We start from the raw sequence: 25,978 nt of genomic DNA on the forward strand, positions 1-25,978 counted from the left end.
TCGTAGTTCCCAAAAAAGAGGGAACATTCAGACCGATCTTAGATCTCAAGATCCTAAACAAGTTTCTCAAGGTTCCATCGTTCAAAATGGAAACCATTCGAACAATTCTTCCTTCCACCCAGGAAGGTCAATTCATGACCACGGTGGATTTAAAGGATGCGTATCTACATATTCCTATCCACAAGGAACATCATCGGTTCCTAAGGTTCGCATTCCTGGACAAGCATTACCAGTTTGTGGCACTTCCGTTCGGATTAGCCACTGCTCCAAGGATTTTCACAAAGGTACTAGGGTCCCTTCTAGCGGTGCTAAGACCAAGGGGCATTGCAGTAGTACCTTACTTGGACGACATTCTGATTCAAGCGTCGTCCCTTCCTCAAGCAAAGGCTCACACGGACATTGTCCTGGCCTTTCTCAGATCTCACGGGTGGAAAGTGAACGTAGAAAAAAGTTCTCTATCTCCGTCAACAAGGGTTCCCTTCTTGGGAACAATAATAGACTCCTTAGAAATGAGGATTTTTCTGACAGAGGCCAGAAAATCAAAACTTCTAAACTCTTGTCAAATACTTCATTCTGTTCCTCTTCCTTCCATAGTGCAGTGCATGGAAGTAATAGGTTTGATGGTAGCGGCAATGGACATAGTTCCTTTTGCGCGCATTCATCTAAGACCATTACAACTGTGCATGCTCAGTCAGTGGAATGGGGACTATACAGACTTGTCTCCGACGATACAAGTAAATCAGAGGACCAGAGATTCACTCCGTTGGTGGCTGTCCCTGGACAACCTGTCACAGGGGATGAGCTTCCGCAGACCAGAGTGGGTCATTGTCACGACCGACGCCAGTCTGGTGGGCTGGGGCGCGGTCTGGGGACCCCTGAAAGCTCAGGGTCTTTGGTCTCGGGAAGAATCTCTTCTACCGATAAATATTCTGGAACTGAGAGCGATACTCAATGCTCTCAAGGCTTGGCCTCAGCTAGCACAGGCCAAGTTCATACGGTTTCAATCAGACAACATGACGACTGTTGCGTACATCAACCATCAGGGGGGAACAAGGAGTTCCCTGGCGATGGAAGAAGTGACCAAAATCATTCAATGGGCGGAGACTCACTCCTGCCACTTGTCTGCAATCCACATCCCAGGAGTGGAAAATTGGGAAGCGGATTTTCTGAGTCGTCAGACATTTCATCCGGGGGAGTGGGAACTCCATCCGGAAATCTTTGCCCAAATTACTCAATTGTGGGGCATTCCAGACATGGATCTGATGGCCTCTCGTCAGAACTTCAAGGTTCCTTGCTACGGGTCCAGATCCAGGGATCCCAAGGCGACTCTAGTAGATGCACTAGTAGCACCTTGGACCTTCAAACTAGCTTATGTATTCCCGCCGTTTCCTCTCATCCCCAGGCTGGTAGCCAGGATCAATCAGGAGAGAGCATCGGTGATCTTGATAGCTCCTGCGTGGCCACGCAGGACTTGGTATGCAGACCTGGTGAATATGTCATCGGCTCCACCATGGAAGCTACCTTTGAGACGAGACCTTCTTGTTCAAGGTCCGTTCGAACATCCGAATCTGGTCTCACTCCAACTGACTGCTTGGAGATTGAACGCTTGATCTTATCAAAGCGAGGGTTCTCAGATTCTGTCATTGATACTCTTGTTCAGGCCAGAAAGCCTGTAACTAGAAAAATTTACCACAAAATATGGAAAAAATATATCTGTTGGTGTGAATCTAAAGGATTCCCTTGGGACAAGGTAAAAATTCCTAAGATTCTATCCTTTCTTCAAGAAGGTTTGGAGAAAGGATTATCTGCTAGTTCCTTGAAGGGACAGATTTCTGCCTTGTCTGTGTTACTTCACAAAAAGCTGGCAGCTGTGCCAGATGTTCAAGCCTTTGTTCAGGCTCTGGTTAGAATCAAGCCTGTTTACAAACCTTTGACTCCTCCTTGGAGTCTCAATTTAGTTCTTTCAGTTCTTCAGGGGGTTCCGTTTGAACCCTTACATTCCGTTGATATTAAGTTATTATCTTGGAAAGTTTTGTTTTTGGTTGCAATTTCTTCTGCTAGAAGAGTTTCAGAATTATCTGCTCTGCAGTGTTCCCCTCCTTATCTGGTGTTCCATGCAGATAAGGTGGTTTTACGTACTAAACCTGGTTTTCTTCCGAAAGTTGTTTCTAACAAAAACATTAACCAGGAGATAGTCGTGCCTTCTTTGTGTCCGAATCCAGTTTCAAAGAAGGAACGTTTGTTGCACAATTTGGATGTTGTTCGTGCTCTAAAATTCTATTTAGATGCTACAAAGGATTTTAGACAAACATCTTCCTTGTTTGTTGTTTATTCTGGTAAAAGGAGAGGTCAAAAAGCAACTTCTACCTCTCTCTCTTTTTGGATTAAAAGCATCATCAGATTGGCTTATGAGACTGCCGGACGGCAGCCTCCTGAAAGAATCACAGCTCATTCCACTAGGGCTGTGGCTTCCACATGGGCCTTCAAGAACGAGGCTTCTGTTGATCAGATATGTAAGGCAGCGACTTGGTCTTCACTGCACACTTTTACTAAATTTTACAAGTTTGATACTTTTGCTTCTTCTGAGGCTATTTTTGGGAGAAAGGTTTTGCAAGCCGTGGTGCCTTCCATCTAGGTGACCTGATTTGCTCCCTCCCTTCATCCATGTCCTAAAGCTTTGGTATTGGTTCCCACAAGTAAGGATGACGCCGTGGACCGGACACACCTATGTTGGAGAAAACAGAATTTATGTTTACCTGATAAATTACTTTCTCCAACGGTGTGTCCGGTCCACGGCCCGCCCTGGTTTTTTAATCAGGTCTGATAATTTATTTTCTTTAACTACAGTCACCACGGTATCATATGGTTTCTCCTATGCAAATATTCCTCCTTTACGTCGGTCGAATGACTGGGGAAGGCGGAGCCTAGGAGGGATCATGTGACCAGCTTTGCTGGGCTCTTTGCCATTTCCTGTTGGGGAAGAGAATATCCCACAAGTAAGGATGACGCCGTGGACCGGACATGCCGTTGGAGAAAGTAATTTATCAGGTAAACATAAATTCTGTTATTTAAAAAAGAAATGTTAGATTATTAATTGTAGGCTCCCTCGAAGCTTTCCAGTTTTTCAATATGAGGTACCTCCCTCCTAAGATTACTGTATAGATAAAATCAATATTAGGAACATACTCCCCTAAATCTCTCAACTCCAATAGGAAGATAATATGCTGTACTTCTAAAACTATCTGAGTAGTCAGTAGCCTATTCATCCAGAACTGTACCCGTTGCCAAAGTTGCTGAATCTTCGGGCAGCTCCAGAACATGTGGACCAGGTCGGCACTAGATGAGCTGCAGCGAGGTTAAAGATTTAGCAGATTCCCAAACCATCTATTTAAACTAGCCGGGGGTATATGCATACGAATGCGGTATGCCTTTTAATGCTGGGTTTGTAAAAACCTGTAATACCAGCACTGTAGGTAAGTGAGCGGGGAGAAAAATCTGCACGTTAGCACCGCACAGCTCATAATGCAAAACTCGTAATCTGGCCGTTAGATTCTTATTTTGGCATGAAATATTTATATATCAACTATAATTTAATATGAATAAAATCTAAGTGTAAGAAATTAAGAAATGTTATGTTTTCCAAACACACATTTTTTTAATTGTGAATATTATTATCCTGATTTATTTATTTTTACTTCACTTATATTTGTATACTGAAATTACAACAATGCACTCCATGTACAGGTTTTCTGGGATTTCGGGTTGTAAAAGTCCTAAATATGGGACCTGCCCATTTACATAGAAATTTGACAAATTGATTTTCTGGGAGTATGTCACCTTTTATGCAGTATTGCAGCCTAGGAAAAAAAAATACTCCCATTATGGCATAGAGTTTGCAAAAGTAGACAACCTATGGTATTGCAAAAGCAGGTAACAAAACCTTGTCAAACTAGTGGCTAGATTTGGAGTTTTGTCGGTAACGACCCGAAAAACTAACGCCGGCTTTTTTCTGGCCGCACCATAAAAATAACTCTGGTATTGAGAGTCCACATAAAGGCTGCGTTAGGCTCCAAAAAAGGAGCGTAGAGCATATTTAACGCAGCTTCAACTCTCGATACCAGAGTTGCTTACGCAAGCGGCCAGCCTCAAAAACGTGCTCGTGCACGATTCCCCCATAGGAAACAATGGAGCTGTTTGAGCTGAAAAAAACCTAACACCTGCAAAAAAGCCGCGTTCAGCTCCTAACGCAGCCCCATTGTTTGCTATGCGGAAACACTTCCTACGTCTGCACCTAACACTCTAACATTAACCCTGAGTCTAAACACCCCTAACCTTACACTTATTAACCCCTAATCTGCCGACCCCGCTATCGCTGACCCCTGCATATTATTATTAACCCCTAATCTGCCGCTCCGTAAACCGCCACTACTTACATTATCCCTATGTACCCCTAATCTGCTGCCCTAACATCGCCGACCCCTATATTATATTTATTAACCCCCAATCAGCCCCCCACAACGTCGCCTCCACCTGCCTACACTTATTAACCCCTAATCTGCCGACCGGACCTGAGCGCTACTATAATAAAGTTATTAACCCCTAATCCGCCTCACTAACCCTATAATAAATAGTATTAACCCCTAATCTGCCCTCCCTAACATCGCCGACACCTAACTTCAATTATTAACCCCTAATCTGCCGACTGGAGCTCACCGCTATTCTAATAAATGTATTAACCCCTAAAGCTAAGTCTAACCCTAACACTAACACCCCCCTAAATTAAATATAATTTTAATCTAACGAAATTAATTAACTCTTATTAAATAAATTATTCCTATTTAAAGCTAAATACTTACCTGTAAAATAAATCCTAATATAGCTACAATATAAATTATAATTATATTATAGCTATTTTAGGATTAATATTTATTTTACAGGTAACTTTGTATTTATTTTAACCAGGTACAATAGCTATTAAATAGTTAAGAACTATTTAATAGCTAAAATAGTTAAAATAATTACAAATTTACCTGTAAAATCAATCCTAACCTAAGTTACAATTAAACCTAACACTACACTATCAATAAATTAATTAAATAAACTACCTACAATTACCTACAATTAACCTAACACTACACTATCAATATTACAATTAAATAAATACAATTCCTACAAATAAATACAATTAAATAACCTAACTAAAGTACAAAAAATAAAAAAGAACTAAGTTACAAAAAATAAAAAAATATTTACAAACATAAGAAAAATATTACAACTATTTTAAACTAATTACACCTACTCTAAGCCCCCTAATAAAATAACAAAGACCCCCAAAATAAACAAATGCCCTACCCTATTCTAAAATTAAAATAGAAAAGCTCTTTTACCTTACCAGCCCTGAACAGGGCCCTTTGCGGGGCATGCCCCAAGAAGTTCAGCTCTTTTGCCTGTAAAAAAAAACATACAATACCCAAGCCCCCTAACATTACAACCCACCACCCACATACCCCTAATCTAACCCAAACCCCCCTTAAATAAACCTAACACTAAGCCCCTGAAGATCTTCCTACCTTTTCTTCACCTCACCGGGTTCAACGATCTGTCCAGAAGAGCTCCTCCGATGTCCTGATCCAAGCCCAAGCGGGGGGCTGAAGAGGTCCATGATCCGGCTGAAGTCTTCATCCAAGCGGGGCAGAAGAGGTCTTCCATCCGATTGAAGTCTTCATCCAAGCGGGATCTTTTATGGTCATCCATGCGGAGCGGCAGGATCCTGAAGACCTCCAACGCGGAACATCCATCCTGGCCGACGACTGAACGACGAATGGCGGTTCCTTTAAATGACTTCATCCAAGATGGCGTCCCTCGAATTCCGATTGGCTGATCGGAACAGCCAATAGAATGCGAGCTCAATCTTATTGGCTGATTGGATCAGCCAATCGGATCGAACTTGATTCTGATTGGCTGATTCCATCAGCCAATCAGAATATTCCTACCTTAATTCCGATTGGCTGATAGAATCCTATCAGCCAATCGGAATTCGAGGGACGCCATCTTGGATGACGTCCCTTAAAGGAACCAGCATTCGGCTAGTAGGTGTCGGGAGAAGAGGATGTTCCGCGTTGGAGGTCTGCAAGATGGATCCGGAAGAAAGAAGATTGAAGATGCCGTTGATAGAAGACTTCATCCGGATCATGGACCTCTTCAGCTCCCGCTTGGATGAAGACTTCATCCGGATCATGGACCTCTTCAGCTCCCGCTTGGATGAAGACTTCAGCTGGATCATGGACCTCTTCAGCCCCCCGCTTGGGCTTGGATCAGGACATCGGAGGAGCTCTTCAGGACGGACCGGTGAACCTGGTATGGTGAAGATAAGGTAGGAAGATCTTCAGGGGCTTAGTGTTAGGTTTATTTAAGGGGGGTTTGGGTTAGATTAGGGGTATGTGGGTGGTGGGTTGTAATGTTGGGGGGGGGGTATTGTATGTTTTTTTTTTTACAGGCAAAAGAGCTGAATTCTTTGGGGCATGCCCCGCAAAGGGCCCTGTTCAGGGCTGGTAAGGTAAAAGAGCTTTGAACTGTAGTAATTTAGAATAGGGTAGGGCATTTTTTATTTTGGGGGTCTTTGTTATTTTATTAGGGGGCTTAGAGTAGGTGTAATTAGTTTAAAATTGCTGTAATATTTTTCTTATGTTTGTAAATATTTTTTTATTTTTTGTAACTTATTGTACTTTAGTTAGTTTATTTCATTGTAGTTATTTGTAGGAATTGTATTTAATTTATTTATTGATAGTGTAGTGTTAGGTTTAATTGTAGGTAATTGTAGGTATTTTATTTAATTAATTTAATGATAGTATAGTGTTAGGTTTAATTGTAATTTAGGTTAGGCTTTATTTTACAGGTAATTTTGTAATTATTTTAACTAGGTAACTATTAAATAGTTCTTAACTATTTAATAGCTATTGTACCAGGTTAAAATAAATACAAAGTTACCTGTAAAATAAATATTAATCCTAAAATAGCTATAATATAATTATAATTTATATTGTAGCTATATTAGGATTTATTTTACAGGTAAGTATTTAGCTTTAAATAGGAATAATTTATTTAATAAGAGATAATTAATTTCGTTTGATGTAAATTATATTTAATTTAGGGGGGTGTTAGTGTTAGGGTTAGACTTAGCTTTAGGGGTTAATACATTTATTAGAATAGCGGTGAGCTCCAGTCGGCAGATTAGGGGTTAATAAGTGTAGGCAGGTGGAGGCGACGTTGAGGGGGGCAGATTAGGGGTTAATAAATATAATATAGGGGTCGGCGGTGTTAGGGGCAGCAGATTAGGGGTACATAAGGATAACGTAGGTGGCGGCGCTTTGCGGTCGGCAGATTAGGGGTTAATTATTGTAGGTAGCTGGCTGCGACGTTGTGGGGGGCAGATTAGGGGTTAATAAATATAATACAGGGGTCGGCGGTGTTAGGGGCAGCAGATTAGGGGTACATAAGGATAACGTAGGTGGCGGTCGGCAGATTAGGGGTTAAAAAAATTTATTCGAGTGTCGGCGATGTGGGGGGACCTCGGTTTAGGGGTACATAGGTAGTTTATGGGTGTTAGTGTACTTTAGAGCACAGTAGTTAAGAGCTTTATAAACCGGCGTTAGCCCAGAAAGCTCTTAACTACTGACTTTTTTCCTGCGGCTGGAGTTTTGTCGTTAGATGTCTAACGCTCACTTCAGAAACGACTCTAAATACCGGAGTTAGAAAGATCCCATTGAAAAGATAGGATACGCAATTTACGTAAGGGGATCTGCGGTATGGAAAAGTCGCGGCTGAAAAGTGAGCGTTAGACCCTATTTTGAGTGACTCCAAATACCGGCGGTAGCCTAAAACCAGCGTTAGGAGCCTCTAACGCTGGTTTTCACGGCTAACGCCAAACTCCAAATCTAGGCCTTAGTGTTTATAATTTTTTTTGCATTTTTCACACAAACACTGCACTTTCACTCTTTATACAGTTGTGCTTATAAGTTTACATACCCTGGCAGAATTTATGATTTCTTCGCCATTTTTCAGAGAATATGAATGTTAACACAAAAACTTTTCTTTCACTCATGGTTAGTGTTTGGCTGAAGCCATTTATTATCATTCAACTGTGTTTACTCTTTTTAAATCATTACGACAACAGAAACTTCCTAAATGACCCTGATCAAAAGTTTACATACCCTGGTGATTTTGGCCTGATAACATGCACACAAGTTGACACAAAGAGGTTTGAATGACTATTAAAGGTAACCATCCTCACCTGTGATCTGTTATCTTGTAATTAGTGTGTGTGTATAAAAGGTCAATAAGTTTCTAGACTCCTGACAGACCCTTGCCTCTTTCATCCAGTGCTGCACTGACGATTCTGGTTTCTGAGTCATGGGGAAAGCAAAAGAATTGTCAAAAGATCTGCGGGAATAGGTAGTTGAACGGTATAAAACAGGAAAGGGATATAAAAAGATATCCAAGGAATTGAGAATGCAAATCATCAGTGTTCAAACTCTAATAAAGAAGTGGAAAATGAGGGGTTCTGTGGAAACCAAACTACGGTTAGGTAGACCAACTAAAATTTCAGCCACAACTGCCAGGAAAATTGTTCGGGATGCAAAGACAAACCCACAAATAACTTCAGGTGAAATACAGGACATGTGGTGTGGCTGTTTCAAGATGCACAATAAGGAGGCACTTGAAGAAAGATGGGCTGCATGGTCGAGTCGCCAGAAGAAAGCCATTACTACGCAAATGCCACAAAGTATCCCTCTTACAATACGCCAAACAGCACAGAGACAAGCCTCAAACCTTCTGGCACAAAGTCATTTGGAGTGATGAGACCAAAATTAAGTTTTTTTGGCCACAACCATAAACGCTACATTTGGAGAGGAGTCAACAAGGCCTATGATGAAAGGTACATTATTCCTACTGTGAAACACGGAGGTGGATCGCTGATGTTTTGGGGATGTGTGAGCTACAAAGGCAGAGGAAATTAGGTCAGAATTGACGGCAAGATGAATGCAGTATGTTATCAAATAGAACGCCTCATTTTCCACTTCTTGATTAGAGTTTGAACACTGCTGATTTGCATTCTCAATTCCTTGTATATATTTGTATATCCCTTTCCTGTTTTATACAGTTCAACTACCTTTTTCCCACAGATCCCTTGACAATTATTTTTCTTTCCCCATGATTCAGAATCCAGAAACATCAGTGCAGCACTGGATGAAAGATGCAAGGGTCTGTCAGGAGTCCAGAAACTCATTGACCTTTTATACACACACACTAATTACAAGCAAACAGATCACAGGTGAGGATGGTTACCTTTTAATAGCCATTCAAACCCCTTTGTGTCAACTTGTGTGCATGTTATCAGTAAAAAAATCACCAGGGTATGTAAACTTTTGATCAGGGTCATTTGGGTAGTTTCTGTTGTCATGTTTTAAAAAGAGTAAACACAGTTGATTGATAATAAATGGCTTCAGCCAAACACTAACCATGAGAGTAAGAAAAGTTTTTGTGTTATCATTCATATTCTCTGAAAAATGGCCAAGAAATCATAAATTCTGCCAGGGTATGTAAACACAACTGTATAATCATCCTTATATGCTTTACTGCTTTAAAACACCCATATTTGTGTTCAGTGAATACCCCCATGTACAGGTTTTATTGGTTTTCGGGAAGTTACAGAGCCAAATATGGGGCCTGACCATTTCAGTCTCCATACATGGCAATTTGACACATTGATTTTTGGGCCTATGGCAGCCCAGGACCGATCAGAGTGATCGCAGCAATAACGTGATCAGCAGTGAAAGGTGTTTTTTTTTGTTTTAACTTTTTTTTATATTAAAACTCTAAAAAAAACTTTGGGACCCTAATCTGTCCTGCTCTCTTGCCTCTGAATGCACTGAGTTAGAGAGGAAGCAGAGACAGTGCTGACAGCCAATGATTCCACCCATCTGGAGCATATATATTTACATTTTAAGAACTTATTAACGATGAAATTGGAGATCTTAAAGTGATTGTAAACCTTTGGATTGTGACGAATCCGCCTTCAGCCAATCGTTCGGTGCCTGACTTGACGTCTAGCTTGAGGGGCACGCAGCGATTGACTGAAGGCGGATTCGTTATCGCTCAGCAAAATAAAGTATAAGATGTGGGCGAGGATCGGCGCAATGTTTACCATCACTATATGGTAAATATTTTGCAAATTAAGCGTCATTTAAAAATCTCATGAATGAAAGATCCCCTGTTTTGAATAATATTTCCTTCCATAAGGCAGGGAGAGTCCACGACTTCATTCCTTACTGTTGGGAAATACAACACTTGGCCACCAGGAGGAGGCAAAGACACCCCAGTCAATGGCTTAAATATCATTCCCACTTTCCCTATCCCCTAGTCATTCTTTGCCTTTCGTCACTATAGGAGGTGGCAGAAGATTTGGATAGTCCTGTATGGGTATGTTCCCTTCGAGAAAGGACTGACGTTTTAAGTAATCATGTCAACCTCTCAGTGAGAGTATTGATGAAAGTTAGATTCTGGAGATACACAGAATTTTTTTCTGCAAATTCATGCAGACTGTCGCAAACAGCTCCTGAGCAATCAGTGTTGACGAGTTTCACCGCTTGCTGCTACACCCTCAAGTCCATGTCAGAAGCACTGCTTCAACACCTGTTCCACAGCATGGGTCCTGGAGGGTAAGACCATTTTTTATATATACATTTTAAAACGCTATACAGGGTCAAAGTGTGGCTCCTTTATACCTAGGATCATAGGGTTAATATTTGAATAGTTTGGGGATTTATATCTGCTTAATGTGAGATTTTTTTTTAGATTAATAGGCTGTGTGTTTTTGGCTTGGAACAAACTGGTTTCACTTTTGTTTTTGAAGTGTTGCGCAGCTCATAATAGCTTGGCGCCATTTTAAATAGCAGGGGAAGTTGTCTTACTTACCATGTGACAGGGTGTAGTCTCTTTCATTTCGTAAGATCCTGCTGCAGACGTCCCTCCTGAGGAGAGCGTTTTAACTGTTAGCTGTCTGGGTCTAGGTGGTGGTGAGTGCCCCAGCCATTGGGAGTATTAAGGTGCTGTTTTTTTAAATAAAAGTGTTTCTTTTTGATTGTCCTTCTGTGTGTAATACAAAGCTATGGAGGACTCTGATACTACATTAGAAGGTTCCGCTCCTTCTGTACTGATTAATAATTCCTGTTGATATTGTGAGGAGACTGTGGTTTGCCTGCCTGCTCAATGTTGTTCCATTTGCCTAAACACTGTTCTAAAGTCTAAGAAGGGAGACAAGCCTTCTAATACTCATAGCGCTATTAGCCCTTCTGAGACGTCTAAATCTCAGGAATCTGGGTCCCGAGAAATTACTACACTTTCTACATTACCCGTTCCACATGCAGTTCCCTGCGGCTCAACTAATCCTCTCTGAAGAGGGCTTTTTTCCAGCTGACTTTACCGTGCAGTTACAATCGGCGATGTCTGAGTGCCTTACCTTGCTCTAACACAAGAGAAAGGTTAAACATAGTTCTCCTGACCTAGAGTCATCTAAATATTTGTCAGATTTAGCTACTATATCCCAGCTATCCGAGGATGAGTTAACCTCTGTAGCTTCAGAGGGTGAACTTTGAGTTGGAGACTTCAGTTACTAGACCTCCTTCAGTCATTCCTGGATGTTCTGTCTACTCTAGAGGTTCAAGAGGCTACACTCCCTGAGGAGCCTAAGTTCCCTAAATTAGACAGGGTTTTACGAAGATAGGAAGGTCCCTCTGACTTTTCCTGTGCCAGATAAGATGGCGAACATTATTAGTAACGAATGGGAAAGAGTAGGAACTTCTTTTTCCACCTCGTCTACTTTAAAAAAATTATTCCCGGTACCTGACTCTCAATTAGATTTGTGGGGCTCCATCCTGAAGGTGGATGGCGCTATCTCCACGCTGGCTAAACATACTACTTGTGACGGATAACCCGGCTACCCCGACTGGGTAGCTCCGCCCAACGGGTCCTGCTTCCTCCCTGCCAACTGCAGCTATGTAGCTGGCAAGTGACCACAGCCTGTAGCCACCCCTGATGCCCGACAGCATCAGTACCCAGGGTCCCACCCTGTGACAGACTCCAGCTACCCAGGCTGGGTAGCTCTGCCTGAGAATCCTTTCTCTGCCTTGAACAGGCTGCTATGTAGCCCAGGAAAAGTGATTCTAACTGGAGCTCACCTAAATAACTAGACAGACTAGCATATTCAGGTGAAACAAGAACTGCTTTAGTGCACAGAAAACACAGCTTTTATATATTTCCAACACATGGGGGTAGTTACTACACAGATAGAAACAAATATTATACAATGAGACAAACATCAGACAATGGTTAGTTAAACAGATGCTAATCACATCCTGACTTACAAAAGGACAATGAATGACTCGCACAATAACAGAAAGACACTTTACACCTAGACTAGATAACAACAGGGGTGAGGTTATAGTGGGTAGGGGTTTATTGCACAGAAAACACAGCTTTTAGACATTTCCAACATATGGAGGTAGTTACTACACAAATAGAAACAAATATTATACAATGAGACAAACATCAGACAATGGTTAGTTAAACAGATTCTAATCACATCCTGACTTACAAAAGAACAATGGATGACTCACACAATTAACAGAAAAACACTTCACACCTAGACTAGATAACAACAGGGGGAAGGTTATAGGGGGGAAGGGGTTTAACCCTTGCGGCCTGGTATCCATGACATCTCCCCCCCTCCAGTTCGACAGACCCGGCTAGACCCTTAACGGGTCGGTCTGGGGCTGTCCGACGGTGGCCCTCCACTTCTCGGTTGCTGGGAGAGGTTATCCCATCTCTCCTGAGCTTGGGGCATCCTGGGGGGGGTTCCTGCTGACGTTTATACCCTGGGCGCAGGGATAGTCACATAAGGCAACGTCCCGAACAAGTTTTCTAAGGCCGGCTCCAAAACAATTGCTGTCCCACAAGTTCCAGTGTTAAGTTCTATGGCCACACTGCCTCTCTGTGACCCACCCACAAACAAAGCTAGTGCCGGTTTCCCAGCTGTATTCCCACCCCAGACCAGAGGGGGAGGTTGCTCCTTGGTGGGGCAGGTAAAGCTTGGGTGCCCAAACATGTGGCACCAACTGTATACACTTTTATCCTCCTTGCCCAATGCAACGCCTGCCCCCTGTGAGAAATACTCCGGGACAAGAAAAGGGTAGAGACCCTGCCAAGCTACCGAGGGGAGAGTCCGTCTGTCTCTTCTCCCGAGAAGGAGATCTACCGCTGGGGAGGGAGATCTGCTACCTCCGCTCCATGGGAAACTGTGCTGCCGCTGGGGAGAGAGACCAACTGTCTCCTCTCCCAGAAAGGGATTCGGCCGCTGGGGAGAGATATCGATACCCGTCTCTCCCTGCAAGGTCTTCTCTGTAAGGGGAGGGAGGACGACTACCTCCGCTCCCGAAGGATGGATCTGCCGCTGGGGAGAGAGACAGACTGTCTCCTCTCCCAGAAAGGGGTTCTGCTTACGGGGAGGGAGGACTACTACCTCCGCTCCTAGGGGATGGCTCTGCCCCTGTGGAGAGAGACCGACTGTCTCCTCTCCCAGGAAGGGGTTCTGTTTCCGGGGAGGGAGGACGACTACCTCCGCTCCCAGGGGATGGCTCTGCCGCTGGGGAGAGAGACGGACTGTCTCCTCTCCCAGCTCCTGGCTCTGCCGCTGGGGAGAGAGACCGACTGTCTCCTCTCCCAGGAAGGGGTTCTGTTTACGGGGAGGGAGGATGACTACCTCCGCTCCCAGGGGATGGCTCTGCCGCTGGGGAGAGAGACCGACTGTCTCCTCTCCAGGCTCTGCCGCTGGGGAGAGAGACGACTGTTTCCTCTCCCGGCTCCTGGCTCTGCCGCTGGGGAGAGAGACCGACTGTCTCCTCTCCCAGGAAGGGGTTCTGTTTGCAGGGAGGGAGGACGACTACCTCCGCTCCCAGGGGATGGCTCTGCCGCTGGGGAGAGAGACCGACTGTCTCCTCTCCCAGGAAGGGGTTCTTTTTATGAGGAGGGAGGACGACTACCTCCGCTCCCAGGGGATGGCTCTGCCGCTGGGGAGACAGACCGACTGTCTCCTCTCCCGGCTCCTGGCTCTGCCGCTGGGGAGAGAGACCGACTCTCCTCTCCCGGGAAGGGGTTCTGCTGCTGGGGAGGGTTATTGACATCCATCTCTCCCTACAAGGGGTTCTCTGTAAGGGGAGGGAGGACGACTTCCTCCTCTCCCTGGTTTCCTGGAGCTGTTGCAGGTTCTGGACAGAGGCTGGCGGCTCTCTGCCCAGTTGCCAGTGCTTCTGCTAGGGTGGCCCCCTGGTCCAAGACCATAAGCTCGGAGCCAGATTGTTGATTAGGATCCAGCAGCTCTGCATATGCCACTTTCAATTCCCATTCCTGTACAATCATAAAATTCAGATCAGCTTCAAGCAAAGGCACTCCCGAAAGATCCAACAGTCTCTCTCGGTATCCACAAATTTTAGCCAGTCTTTCGTCAGTCTTATCCCCAGAGTCGGGGTCCTTTAGCATCTTTTCAAATAGTAATCCAGGGCCGCCAAAGCCCTCTGTTGGGTCGACCTCCTCCAGCCATGACCACACATGCATAGCATACCACTGGAGGGCTCGGTAGTCATCCTCCAGCACCATCTCTGTCTGGACCAGTCCGTGTAAGACAATCAGCTGGGCTGCTCTCCCAGGATAGGCATTCGTAAATCTAGCTGGAGCCAGTACCGTATCAGTGGGGAGGACCTTTCCAAAACAGTCCCGCTCCTGTTCAAGAGCCTTCCTCCAGAGTCGCTGATGGAAAAAGTTCCTTTCTTCCCTCTCGTTCTGTGCAGAACCAGGACCGTACAGTGGGGCCAGCGCCTCTGTTATTCTCCATCGAACTCGGCCTCCATGGTTACCGGTTACTGTGGCACTTCTCTGTCAGCAGGAACCGTGTGGAAGAAGCAGATCCCACCGCTACCAGACAATGTGACGGATACCCCGTCTACCCCGGGTAGCTCCGCTCAACGGGTCCTGCTTCCTCCCTGCCGACTGCAGCTATGTAGCTGACAAGTGACCACAGCCTGTAGCCACCCCTGATGCCCAACAGCATCAGTATCCAGGGTCCCACCCTATGACAGACTCCAGCTACCCAGGCTGGGTAGCTCTGCCTGAGAATCCTTTCTCTGCCTTGAACAGGCTGCTATGTAGCCCAGGAAAAGTAATTCTAGCTGGAGCTCACCTAAATAACTAGACAGACTAGCATATTCAACTGCTTTATTTCACAGAAAACACAGCTTTTATATATTTCCAACACAGATAGAAACAAATATTATACAATGAGACAAACATCAGACAATGGTTAGTTAAACAGATGCTAATCACATCCTGACTTACAAAAGGACAATGAATGACTCACACAATAACAGACACTTTACACCTAGACTAGATAACAACAGGGGTGAGGTTATAGGGGGTAGGGGTTTATTGAACAGAAAACACAGCTTTTAGACATTTCCAACACATGGGGGTAGTTACTACACAAATAGAAACAAATATTATACAATGAGAAAAACATCAGACAATGGTTAGTTAAACAGATTCTAATCACATCCTGACTTACAAAAGGACAATGGATTACTCACAATTAACAGAAAAACACTTCACACCTAGACTAGATAACAACGGGGGAAAGGTTATAGGGGGTAGGGTTTTAACCCTTGTGGCCTGATATCCGTGACACTACTATCTCTCTCTGGAGATAGTTCTTCTTTTAGAGAGCCTATGGATAAAAAAAATTAAACTTTTCTGAAGAAGATGTTTCAACATACAGGGTTTTTTATTTGAAATGCAAAACAACAAAAAACACTTCAGCGCTTAGTCTACAAACTAAATATAAATCAGCTAGCGATTCTTGTATGTGTATGTGTGTGTGTGTGTGTGTATATATATATATATATATATATATATGTGTGTATATATATATATATATATATATGTGTGTATGTATGTATATATATATATATATATATATATATATATATATATTATATATATATATAGGTAATCCACAATTATGAATGTAGATTCAACAATTAAACAGATAAAAGACAGTATGAACAGTAATATCTACATTACTCCTCAGTATATATTACTCCATACATGGTTTTTATTTCAACTGGCCGGCAGCTGTAGCCGCGGTTGCTGGAGCAGCTACCTACTGATGCAACTCTGTCTGAGCTCATTGAGGTGGAGACTCCCCTCGAGGATATTCAGGAGAGATTTAAGACACTGAGAATTGCTAACTCCTTCATCTTTGACTCGAATAAGCAGATTATTCGCACAAATGCAAAGACTGCTGGCTTCGCGGTTCTAGCCCGCCAAGCTCTCTCGTTGAAATCTTGGTCTGCGGATATGACTTCTAAATCCAGACTCCTTTCTCTTCCCTTCAAGGAGAAGATTTTATTCAGTCCAGGACTGGACTCCATTATCTCTACGGTTACCGGAGGGAAAGGTGCCTTCCTACCACAAAATAAGAAGAATAGGCCTAAGGGACGGCAACTGTCTAATTTTCATTCCTTTCGTGCTGACAAGTGGCAACGACAGCCGTCCTCTTCCAAGTCCGAGCAACCCAAGAGTACTTGGAAGCCCGCTCACTTCTGGAATTAGTCCAAACAGACTAAGAAGCCCGCCGAGAACAAATCAGCATGAAGAGAGGCCCCCGATCTGGGATTGGATCGAGTAGGGGGCAGACTGTCTCTTTTTTTCAGATGCTTGGTTCCAGGCTGTTCAGGATCCTTGGGTCCTGAAGGTTGTATTTCAAGGATACCGGATAGGATTCAAGTCTCATCCGCCAGGGGCAGATTCTTACTCTCCAGTCTTTCGACAAGAACAGAAAAGAGGGCTGCCTTTTTAGGTTGCGTACGGGATCTCTCCTCTTTAGGAGTAATTGTCCAGGTACCTACAGCGGAAAGAGGTTTGGGGTTTTATTCAAACCTTTTCGTGGTTCCAAAGAAGGAGGGAACTTTTCGTCCAATTCTGAACCTAAAGTGCCTAAACAAGTGTCTGAGTGTTTCCTCTTTCAAGATGGAGACAATATGGTCAATCCTTCCTCTGGTTCAGGAAGGACAGTTTATGACCACAATAGAACTGAAGGATGCATACCTTCACGTTCCGATTCACAGGGAACATTTTCAGTTCCTGAGGCTTGCTTTTCTGGACCAGCACTTCCAGTTCATAGCTCTTCCGTTTGACCTAGCTACTGCTCCAAGGATATTTACAAAGGTTCTGGGGGCTCTTCTAGCTGTTGCCAGAACATGAGGTATTGCAGTAGCACCTTACCTGCATGATAACATTCAGAGTCCCTTCTCAGTCTTCTTCGATCACATGGATGGAAGATGAACTTGAAAAATAGTTCTTACTCCAAGTACAAGGGTGAATTTTCTGGGAACTATAATAGACTACATATCCATGAGAATATTCCTCACAGATCAGAGACGTTGCAAGCTTAACTTCTGCATGTCTTGCCCTCCAGGCCTCCTCGAGACCCTCATTGGCTCAGTGTATGGAGGTAATCAGACTCATGGTGTCCTGCATGGACATCATTCCTTTTGCCAGATTCCATCTCAGACCCTTACATCTATGCATGCTGAGACAATGGAACGACGACCATTCAGATCTGTCTCAACAGATTGCACTGGACATTCTGTCGAGAGACTCGATCTCCTGTTGGCTCTGTCCAGATCATCTGTCCCAAGGCACGCGTTTTTTGAGACCGTCCTAGGAGATTGTGACTACGGACGCAAGCCTTTCTGGCTGTGGAGCCGTTCGGGGTGTCAAGAAGGCACAAAGTCTATGTACTCAGGAGGAGCCCTCCCTTCTGAACAATATTTTGGAACGCCGTGCAATCTTCAATGCCTTGAAGGCTTGGACGCTTCTGTGTTCGTCCCAGTTTATCAGATTCCAATCAGACAATAAAACCTTGGTTGCCTATATCAACCATCAAGGGGGAACGAGAAGTTCCTTGGCGATGGGGGAAGTAGCTCAGATACTAGAGTGGGCGGAAACTCACAAATGTGCGCCGCTAGCGATCCACATTCCGGGTGTGGACAACTGGGAAGCGGACACCCGAAGTGTTTGCAGAGATATGCAGTGAGTGGGGGACGCCGAAGATAGATCTCATGGCATCCTGCCTCAATACCAAGTTACCTAGGTAAGGGTCGAGGTCGAGGAATCCTCAGGCGGAATTGATAGATGCCCTATCAGTACCATGGAGGTTCAGACTTGTATATATCTTTTTCCTCCATTACCGCTTCTCCCTCGTCTGGTGGCTCGCATCAAGCAGGTGTGAGCATCTGTGATTCTGATTGCTCCGTTGTGGCCGCGAAGGACGTGGTTTGCGGATCTGGTGGGGATGTCATCATCTCCTCAGTGGAGGTTACCTTGTCGCAGAGATCTGCTGATACAGGGTCCCTTCGTTCATCAAATTCTAAATTCTCTGAGGCTAACTGCGTGGAGATGGAACGCTTAGTCTTAGCCAAGAGAGGATTTTCTGAGAATGTTATTGACACTCTGGTTCAAGCTCGTAAGCCAGTTACTCGTCGTATATAGCATAAAGTGTGGAGGATTTACTTGTACTGTTGTGAAGAGCGTGGCTTTTCCTGTCATAAGGTTAAGGTTGCCAGAATTGTATCTTTTCTCCAGGGACAGATATCGGCCCTGTCGGTGTTACTGCACAAAAGATTAACTGAGCTTCCGGATGTGCAGTCCTTTAAGGTTCTGGCTAGGATCAGACCTGTGTTTAGCTCTTGGAGCCTAAATCTTGTTCTTAATGTTTGGCAGCAGGCTCCGTTTGAGCCTATGCATACTGTTGACATTAAATTGTTATCTTGGAAGGTTCTTTTTCTGTTGGCTATTGTCTCTGCACGCAGAGTTTCTGATATTTCTGCTTTGCAATGTGATCCCCCTTATCTGGTTTCTTATGCTGATAAGGCGGTTTTACCCACTAAACTAGGGTTCCTCTCTAAGGTGGTGTTGAATCGTAACATTAACCAAGAAATTGTTGTTCCTTCCTTGTGTCCTAATCCTTCTTCTAAGAAGGAACGTTTGCTTCACAACTGTGGTTCATGCCTTGAAGTTCTATCTTCAGGCTACTAAGGAATTCAGACAATCTTCCTCTTTTGTTTGTCATCAATTTGAGGAAGCGTAAGGGGCACAAGGCTACTACGACTTCTCTATCCTTCTGGTTGAGGAGTGTCATCCGCTTAGCTTATGAGACAGCGGAACGACAGCCTCCTGAGAGGATAACTGCTCATTCCACTGAAGCAGTGGCTTCCTCTTGGGCTTTTAAGAACGAAGCCTCAGTGGATCTGATTTGTAAGGCGGCTACCTGGTCTTTCTTACACACTTTTTCTAAATTTTACAAGTTTGATGTGTTTGCTTCGGCTGAAGCAGCTTTCGGGAGAAAAGTTTTGCAGGCTGTGGTGCCCTCAGAATAGGGTCCGCCACTTTTTTCTGTTCCCTCCTATTATTCATTCAGTGTCCTCTGTAGCTTGGGTATAGTTTTCCCAACAGTGAGGAATGAAGTTGTGAGCTCTCCCTCCCTTATGGAAGGAAAACATAATTTATGCTTACCAGATAAATTCCTTTCCTTCCTGGCAGGGAGAGTCCACGACCCCACCCGTAATTTATTTTTTTAATGGGCGGCTCCATTTTTAAATTTTTTTCTTCTGGCACCTTTTTTACCCTGATGTTTTTCCTACTTTTTCTTGTTCCCTCGGCAGAATGACTGGGGGATAGGGGAAGTGGAAGGGACATTTAATCCTTTGGCTGGGGTGTCTTTGCCTCCTCCTGGTGGCCAGATGTTGTATTTCCCAACAGTAAGGAATGAAATTGTGGACTCTCCCTGCCAGGAAAGAAAGGAATTTATCTGGTAAGCATAAATTATGTTTTTTATATACTGTGCAGCACAATCTGAAAGTTTACAATCACTTTAAGATAACATTTTTCTGTTTCTTTTTACTCTACATAAGTTTTATCTGTGCAACAAAATACTGTTCTTCCATACAGATTGTTAAATGTTTGCCAATGTATTTGGTATTTGCAATAATCTTCTGCTAATTTCATCATTGCTTTTAGTTTAAAAAGATCTTGTATCAGTAACAACTAAAGAGACATGCTCTACTGGGAACACAATTTTTTTGTTAATGAATGATGCTTTAATATTTTACCACATATAATTAAACGCTTTACAGTACAATCTCAAAATATTTAATGTCCCTTTAATGTGACCTTTTTTTCCCATCCAGATATATTTTATAGTGTTTAGATGTGCTCTTTCATATGTGTGATAAAAAATTTTTAGAATCCTGTTTTGAGAGCTGTGTAAACTGGTTTGTCTGATGCGCTCACCTATGTTCATCATAGGGTATCCATTCTTACTATTTTATTGTTCATTGGTCTTACAGAAGAAGCAGACAGAGGTGTCGATCAGCGGGATGGAAGAGAGGAGTCATCTTCTCCAGACATTGAACAGAGTGATGCTGGGAGGGAGGAGTACAGGGTGCGACTTCCAACCCAGTCCGATATGATTTGTGCCTACGCCTGCCTCAGAGGCGAGTGGTGCTCTGTCTTTATCATGAAGAACATTACTGGGTTTTATATCTTTTAGCCGAATGTCTTTTATATATTCTGTTACATTTTATATTTTATGGAGTTGCGACACTGATCAGTTGGGGTGTAACATTTGTGTCCTTTACCACCAGGAACTGTTTCTCTGCGTAATACAAAGCGAGGATCATGGTTTGTGCAGGCTCTTACATCTGTCTTCTCCCAGCATGCCAAGGATACTCACGTGGCTGACATGTTAGTTAAGGTGAGACAGCACAGCATTCGCTGTAGGGATGAGAAGTGCAATACTTTCTAACTCTACCAGTACCCAGATATCTTCTGCATTTGCAGCTATTATTAGTTTCACTCATATTGTGCAGTGATAGAACACGGCAGTAATTCATTACTGATGACGTTTGTTGTCATCTTAAAGAAGTAAAATCTTCTTTGTTCTTCTACTCCTTTCATATGCCATATAATTATGTTCTTGTTCTGCCATTGGAGAGGTGATAAAATCGATAGATTCAGCTCCGTACATTGCCACACTTGCATTTATCAGGTGCCAAGAGTACCTACTAACCTGCTGAAATAGAGCAGTTAAGGGTTTCAGGTTTCAGACACCATGAGTATTGACTCCATTATCTCACACTCAAATGAATGGTAATAACGTTTGGACTTGGTCTTCTTGAGTTGAGTGCACCAGACCTCAAAAGGTGCATGAAAGAAGATGGCATTTGGTTGCTGTGTTGAAACAAGTATATGGACTGATGGGTAATCAGAATAAGAATTTTTTTCCATCTGCTTTACCAATACCACTATAACCTAGAGCGGTTGAGATAAAACACACTAATATTCCAGATATCTACCAAGCCACCATGAAACCAAAACCACTTTGTACAAGTAGCCAGATTATACTAATCGTTCAGTATAATTTAAACTATTGTCACATTGCCTCTAAACTGATGAAATGTAAGTTTGTATGGTCTCACATAGGACAGGGCTATACCCAGATCCTACATACAGAATTCATCTTTTTTCTTAGCTGTTGTCATGCAAATGGTTAAAAACAAACAAACAGTGTAATACAATTTAAAGAAATAAATAACAAATGCACTGTTTTAAAACACTAAAATCACTTGGTTTAGTAGCTGTTTCATTAGCAGTTGTACATTTTTTTCATATTTGTCAGCAGGAAGTTACGCAGAGCCTACATAAGGTTACAGTATGTAGTGTTTTAGTATAGTTAGTGGTTTAGAGTAATGTGTACCATAAACCTTTTAATAAAAATACAGATATCCAGTTTTTATTTCTAAACTATTGCACTGAATGTCTCTTGCAAATGATAGGTCCAGTTTAAAGTTTGTTATTGAAACATCTATTTAAACATGCACTATAAACAAACCAGCTGTCGTATGATAATGTTTTCCCACTGATGAGCTTCTGCTAGTCTTAAAGACAAAGAGGTATTATAATAACTATCTATACAGTCACCTTGTCCTGAGGACTTACTGTTGTCTTTTCTACAGGTGAACGCTCTTATTAAAGAACGGGAGGGTTACGCTCCAGGAACAGCATTTCATCGCTGTAAAGAGATGTCCGAATATAGCAGCACACTCTGTCAAAATCTCTATTTGTTTCCTGGCATTCCATTTATAACAAACTGATCCACTGTGAAAACTTTGTAGAAAACTGCCCTAACTATATCCCATCTTTTCTCACCCGCTCCTAAACTATCTATTTTTGTACATAGTTATAAGTAAAAAAAAAATCTATTTTTACAAGATGCAATGCCAAAAAAGACCTATATCTGTATATTCTTCTTCAGTATTGTTTTATACTTGTCTTCCAGGAACATATTCAACTTTCTTGAAAAACATTTCTTAAAGAAATTGTTTTACATAATTATATGTCACTGAGAATATCCTCCCTATCTAATTTATTACAGGGGCGCACATTTAATGTATTGGTGTTTTGCCTTAAGTAAGAACCTTGTAAACGAATCTAGAACTAATTGTGCCAAACCTACTTTATAGCACTGCTAAAATCATTATGATTGTATATATTTTGTAGAGATGTGCAGGAAAAAAAATTTGGTTTCGGATATTCAGGGGAAATTAGTTTCCTTGACTATTCGTTGCCTGCACTTGTCGGCTTTTCCTTTAGTTTAAAACCAAACGAAAATTTAATTTTTGTTTTTGTTAAAACAAATGTAAATGTTTCAAAGCTACAGGTGAAAAGTTCACCTGCAGCTACAATACTAACCTTAATGTGCTCTCCAGAGGTATTACGCACTTAAAAAATAAATAATAAGTGTGCAGGCAATGCATTTACTATGGTAGTGAGAAGATGCAGGATGGGAAAAGCTGAGATGCTGGAGACTGTAGGGTTTTATTTTAGAAGTAACTTATGTTTACGGTTATTTATAAAGAACTAGTTTATTCCACAGCGCTATCTCATAAGTACAGTATTGCACAGTAAATGACAGTCAGTTAACTTCTCACATAACCATCTTCACGCAAGAAGGACCTCCTAAAGAAAGGACATAGTGAATAGGTGACAATGATGCAAATTGGTAAAATGTATGTTGCGTGTTTATTGGGAATGCACGAAGTGGGAGACCAGAGTGAAGCAAAGAGTTCCACAAAATAAGTGCATCTCTAGAAACTCCATGTACACGAGAATGTCAGACAATGATGAGAGAGGAGGAGGGAATCGGGTCTTGTGGAGAGCAAAGGGGCAGGTGTATTTGCAGACAAGTACAGAGATGACTGTTGCACTTAATGAGGGCTTTTCATATTAATGTTGAGGCCAAGAAGACAGTGAAGAGAGTGACAGGCACAAAAAAAATAGCAAATTGGCAATAAAGACGAGTCTAGCAGAGCTGTAAGTTATGGATTGTAAAGGGAACAGACAGTAGGTTAGGAGAAAATCAAGAATAGATATGAATTAGTCAAGATGGGATAAGTGAGTGGATTAGAAGCCTAGTTTTGTCTTGTGTAAATTAGTGCACAATCTGGCAATTTTAAAGTTTAAATAAATATGATTTAACCAATAACTGGATATAAGAAGGACAATTCTTTGTCAGTTGTGATCCCAAGGTAGTGGACATGAGCGGCTGCAGGGATGATACTAAATGATCGGAGGAGTTTGAAAGTGCAGATATTTTAGTAATGGTTAAGGGTGTAATATTGAATAGACGGCTGACAAGGGAGCAAGGAATAGGGTAGGTGTTGTGCGGAGAGGTGAATCTAGGTGATGCTGACAACTACATGAAATTAGTAGTCTGAAGAATGAGAAGAGTTGGGGATCCAATAGTGAACTTTGTCCTCAGGACAATTGAGAACCACATGAGGGATGTGTCACAATTACCAAATGATTGAAGGGTTAAGAGCAGGGTGCTCCAAGAGATAATGAAGGATTAGCAAGAAAATGGCCTTTAAAAGGCAGATATTTTGATTTAAGAGGAGAACATGGCATGAGTTAGATTACAAGTGGAGCTCTAATTTATCGCATGCCCGCAAACGGGCAAATTCACCCATTAGTTGGTGTGCGATAAATAACTAGCCGTTACAAGTCGATGGTTATTGCTACCACGAGCTTGCGCTATAAATTAGCGCTTATAAAATTAACCAGAGATCAGATCTCTGGTTAAATTTATAAATGGCCCCCATATGCCCCCAAAATGAAGTTCGTTTTTTTTTTTTTTTTAAATGTAACATTTTACAAAAAACAACTGCACTTAACAGTTTTGGGGGCTAAAGTTGGCAGCTGTGGGGTTTTAAAAAACGAAAACTGCCTTTACATTGTGGTCTATGGTAACTATGTGTTCCCTGTAAATATATATGCATATGAATATACTGTATACATTTATATTTATGTGTTAATATGTGTATATACACATATTAATACATAAATATATATGTATATATACACATATATTTACATTTGCTGCCCCTCACTGAGTGATTTACCCCCTTTGCTGCGTTAGTTCTCATGCCGTGTCTCACAGCATGAGAAAGAGGCTCCATTGGAGCCTATAGAAGCGCTCTCTTGTGAGTGCAGTACTTCAGTGCAATACGAACGCAAGGTTGCATTTGCATTGCACCTCACCTGTAATACCAGTGCTCATTGGTGTGCGCTGGTATTACAAAGTGGAGTGCAAATATCGCAAAACCAATATTTTGCACTCCACCTGTAATCTGCTTAGAAACAAGCAGAAATTTTGAGGATTAAGTTATAAAGTATATTAATATAACAATGTTAGTTGTGCAAAGCTGGGGAATGGGTAGTAAAGGCGTTATCTATCTTTTTAAACAATAACAATTTTAGTCTTGACTGTCCCTTTTTAATCTTTATTTTCAACTTTGACCTGAACCTTAAAAATACGTCCCGTGTCGGTAACATACTGGCTGGGTGGCAACCCTAGACTAGGATGACTGCTCGTAAAATAATACTGTGGACAAAATATAGAGGTTTGTCCTTTGTGTAAATGATTTTTATTGTGTTATATTGTTTTTAAATCTCTGAAAGTCTATGTTCACTGCTCCAAGAATTTTATATAAAGTAGTGATTGAAGGTTTACTGCAAATAATACATGTAAGAGACCGAACTCCACCACAACAGGCCAATTCACAATGAGGATAAAATTGGTGCGTTTGTGTTTTTTTTCTAATAAAAAAAAAGTTTACGGAAGTTTAAGCTGTTTTTAAAGAAAGTTGAATATATTTACTTTTTTAACACGTTTATATTATGATATAAGATTTACATTCCAAAGAGTCTGTTTTTTCTGCACACTGAGAAATAATAGAGCTCATCCGCCATCAGCAGAGAGTATATTGAATACCCCAAGTTCACAGCCAGTAGCTATGACTGCCACAAGTCTTCTTTATTATGCTTTTCTAAGATTCTCAATCTCAGGTTTTTCCCGACTGCCATGTATTATATTTTATATCCTGCCAAACGCTCCATAATAAGACAGAGCCGTGTTAGGTGTCTTATTACTGATATCTCCGTTATAAACAAGCAAAAAATGTAAAGCAGCACTTAAATAAAGCGTTTGTTATATTTCCATTTCATAAGTGTTTTTGTTTTTTTCTTCCATGCTAATCACTGTTTAATTGTCACAAAACTATGGTTGGAAATTAGAAGCTACACACAGTATGCTGGGGCCAAGGAATAATTCTGTTTAGGATTGTATGTAGTGGAAAGCAAAAGTTAGAGGTCAGAATTAGAATTTATGGATCCACAGCTATTTTACTAAATTGATTTGTCAAGCCCAGGTTAAAAAGAAAATGTATGCTTACCTGATAAATGTATTTCTTTT

The 25,978-nt window shown here is 42.1% G+C and overlaps 1 protein-coding gene across 1 annotated transcript in view; it reads left to right on the forward strand.

Annotated features, from left to right (window-relative positions):
- The window catches only part of CASP2 (caspase 2), a 119,856-nt gene extending 94,123 nt beyond the window's left edge, over positions 1 to 25,733 (forward strand). The window contains exons 9-11 of the mRNA XM_053692780.1: positions 20,514 to 20,660; positions 20,811 to 20,920; positions 22,182 to 25,733. Coding sequence (XP_053548755.1) covers positions 20,514 to 20,660; positions 20,811 to 20,920; positions 22,182 to 22,319 — 395 coding nt within the window. The 3' untranslated portion in view covers positions 22,320 to 25,733. The remainder of the gene's footprint in view (positions 1 to 20,513; positions 20,661 to 20,810; positions 20,921 to 22,181) is intronic.
- The last annotated feature ends 245 nt before the right edge of the window (positions 25,734 to 25,978 follow it).

Source organism: Bombina bombina, chromosome 9 (genome assembly GCF_027579735.1).
Source record: "Bombina bombina isolate aBomBom1 chromosome 9, aBomBom1.pri, whole genome shotgun sequence".
Taxonomy (NCBI): domain Eukaryota; kingdom Metazoa; phylum Chordata; class Amphibia; order Anura; family Bombinatoridae; genus Bombina; species Bombina bombina.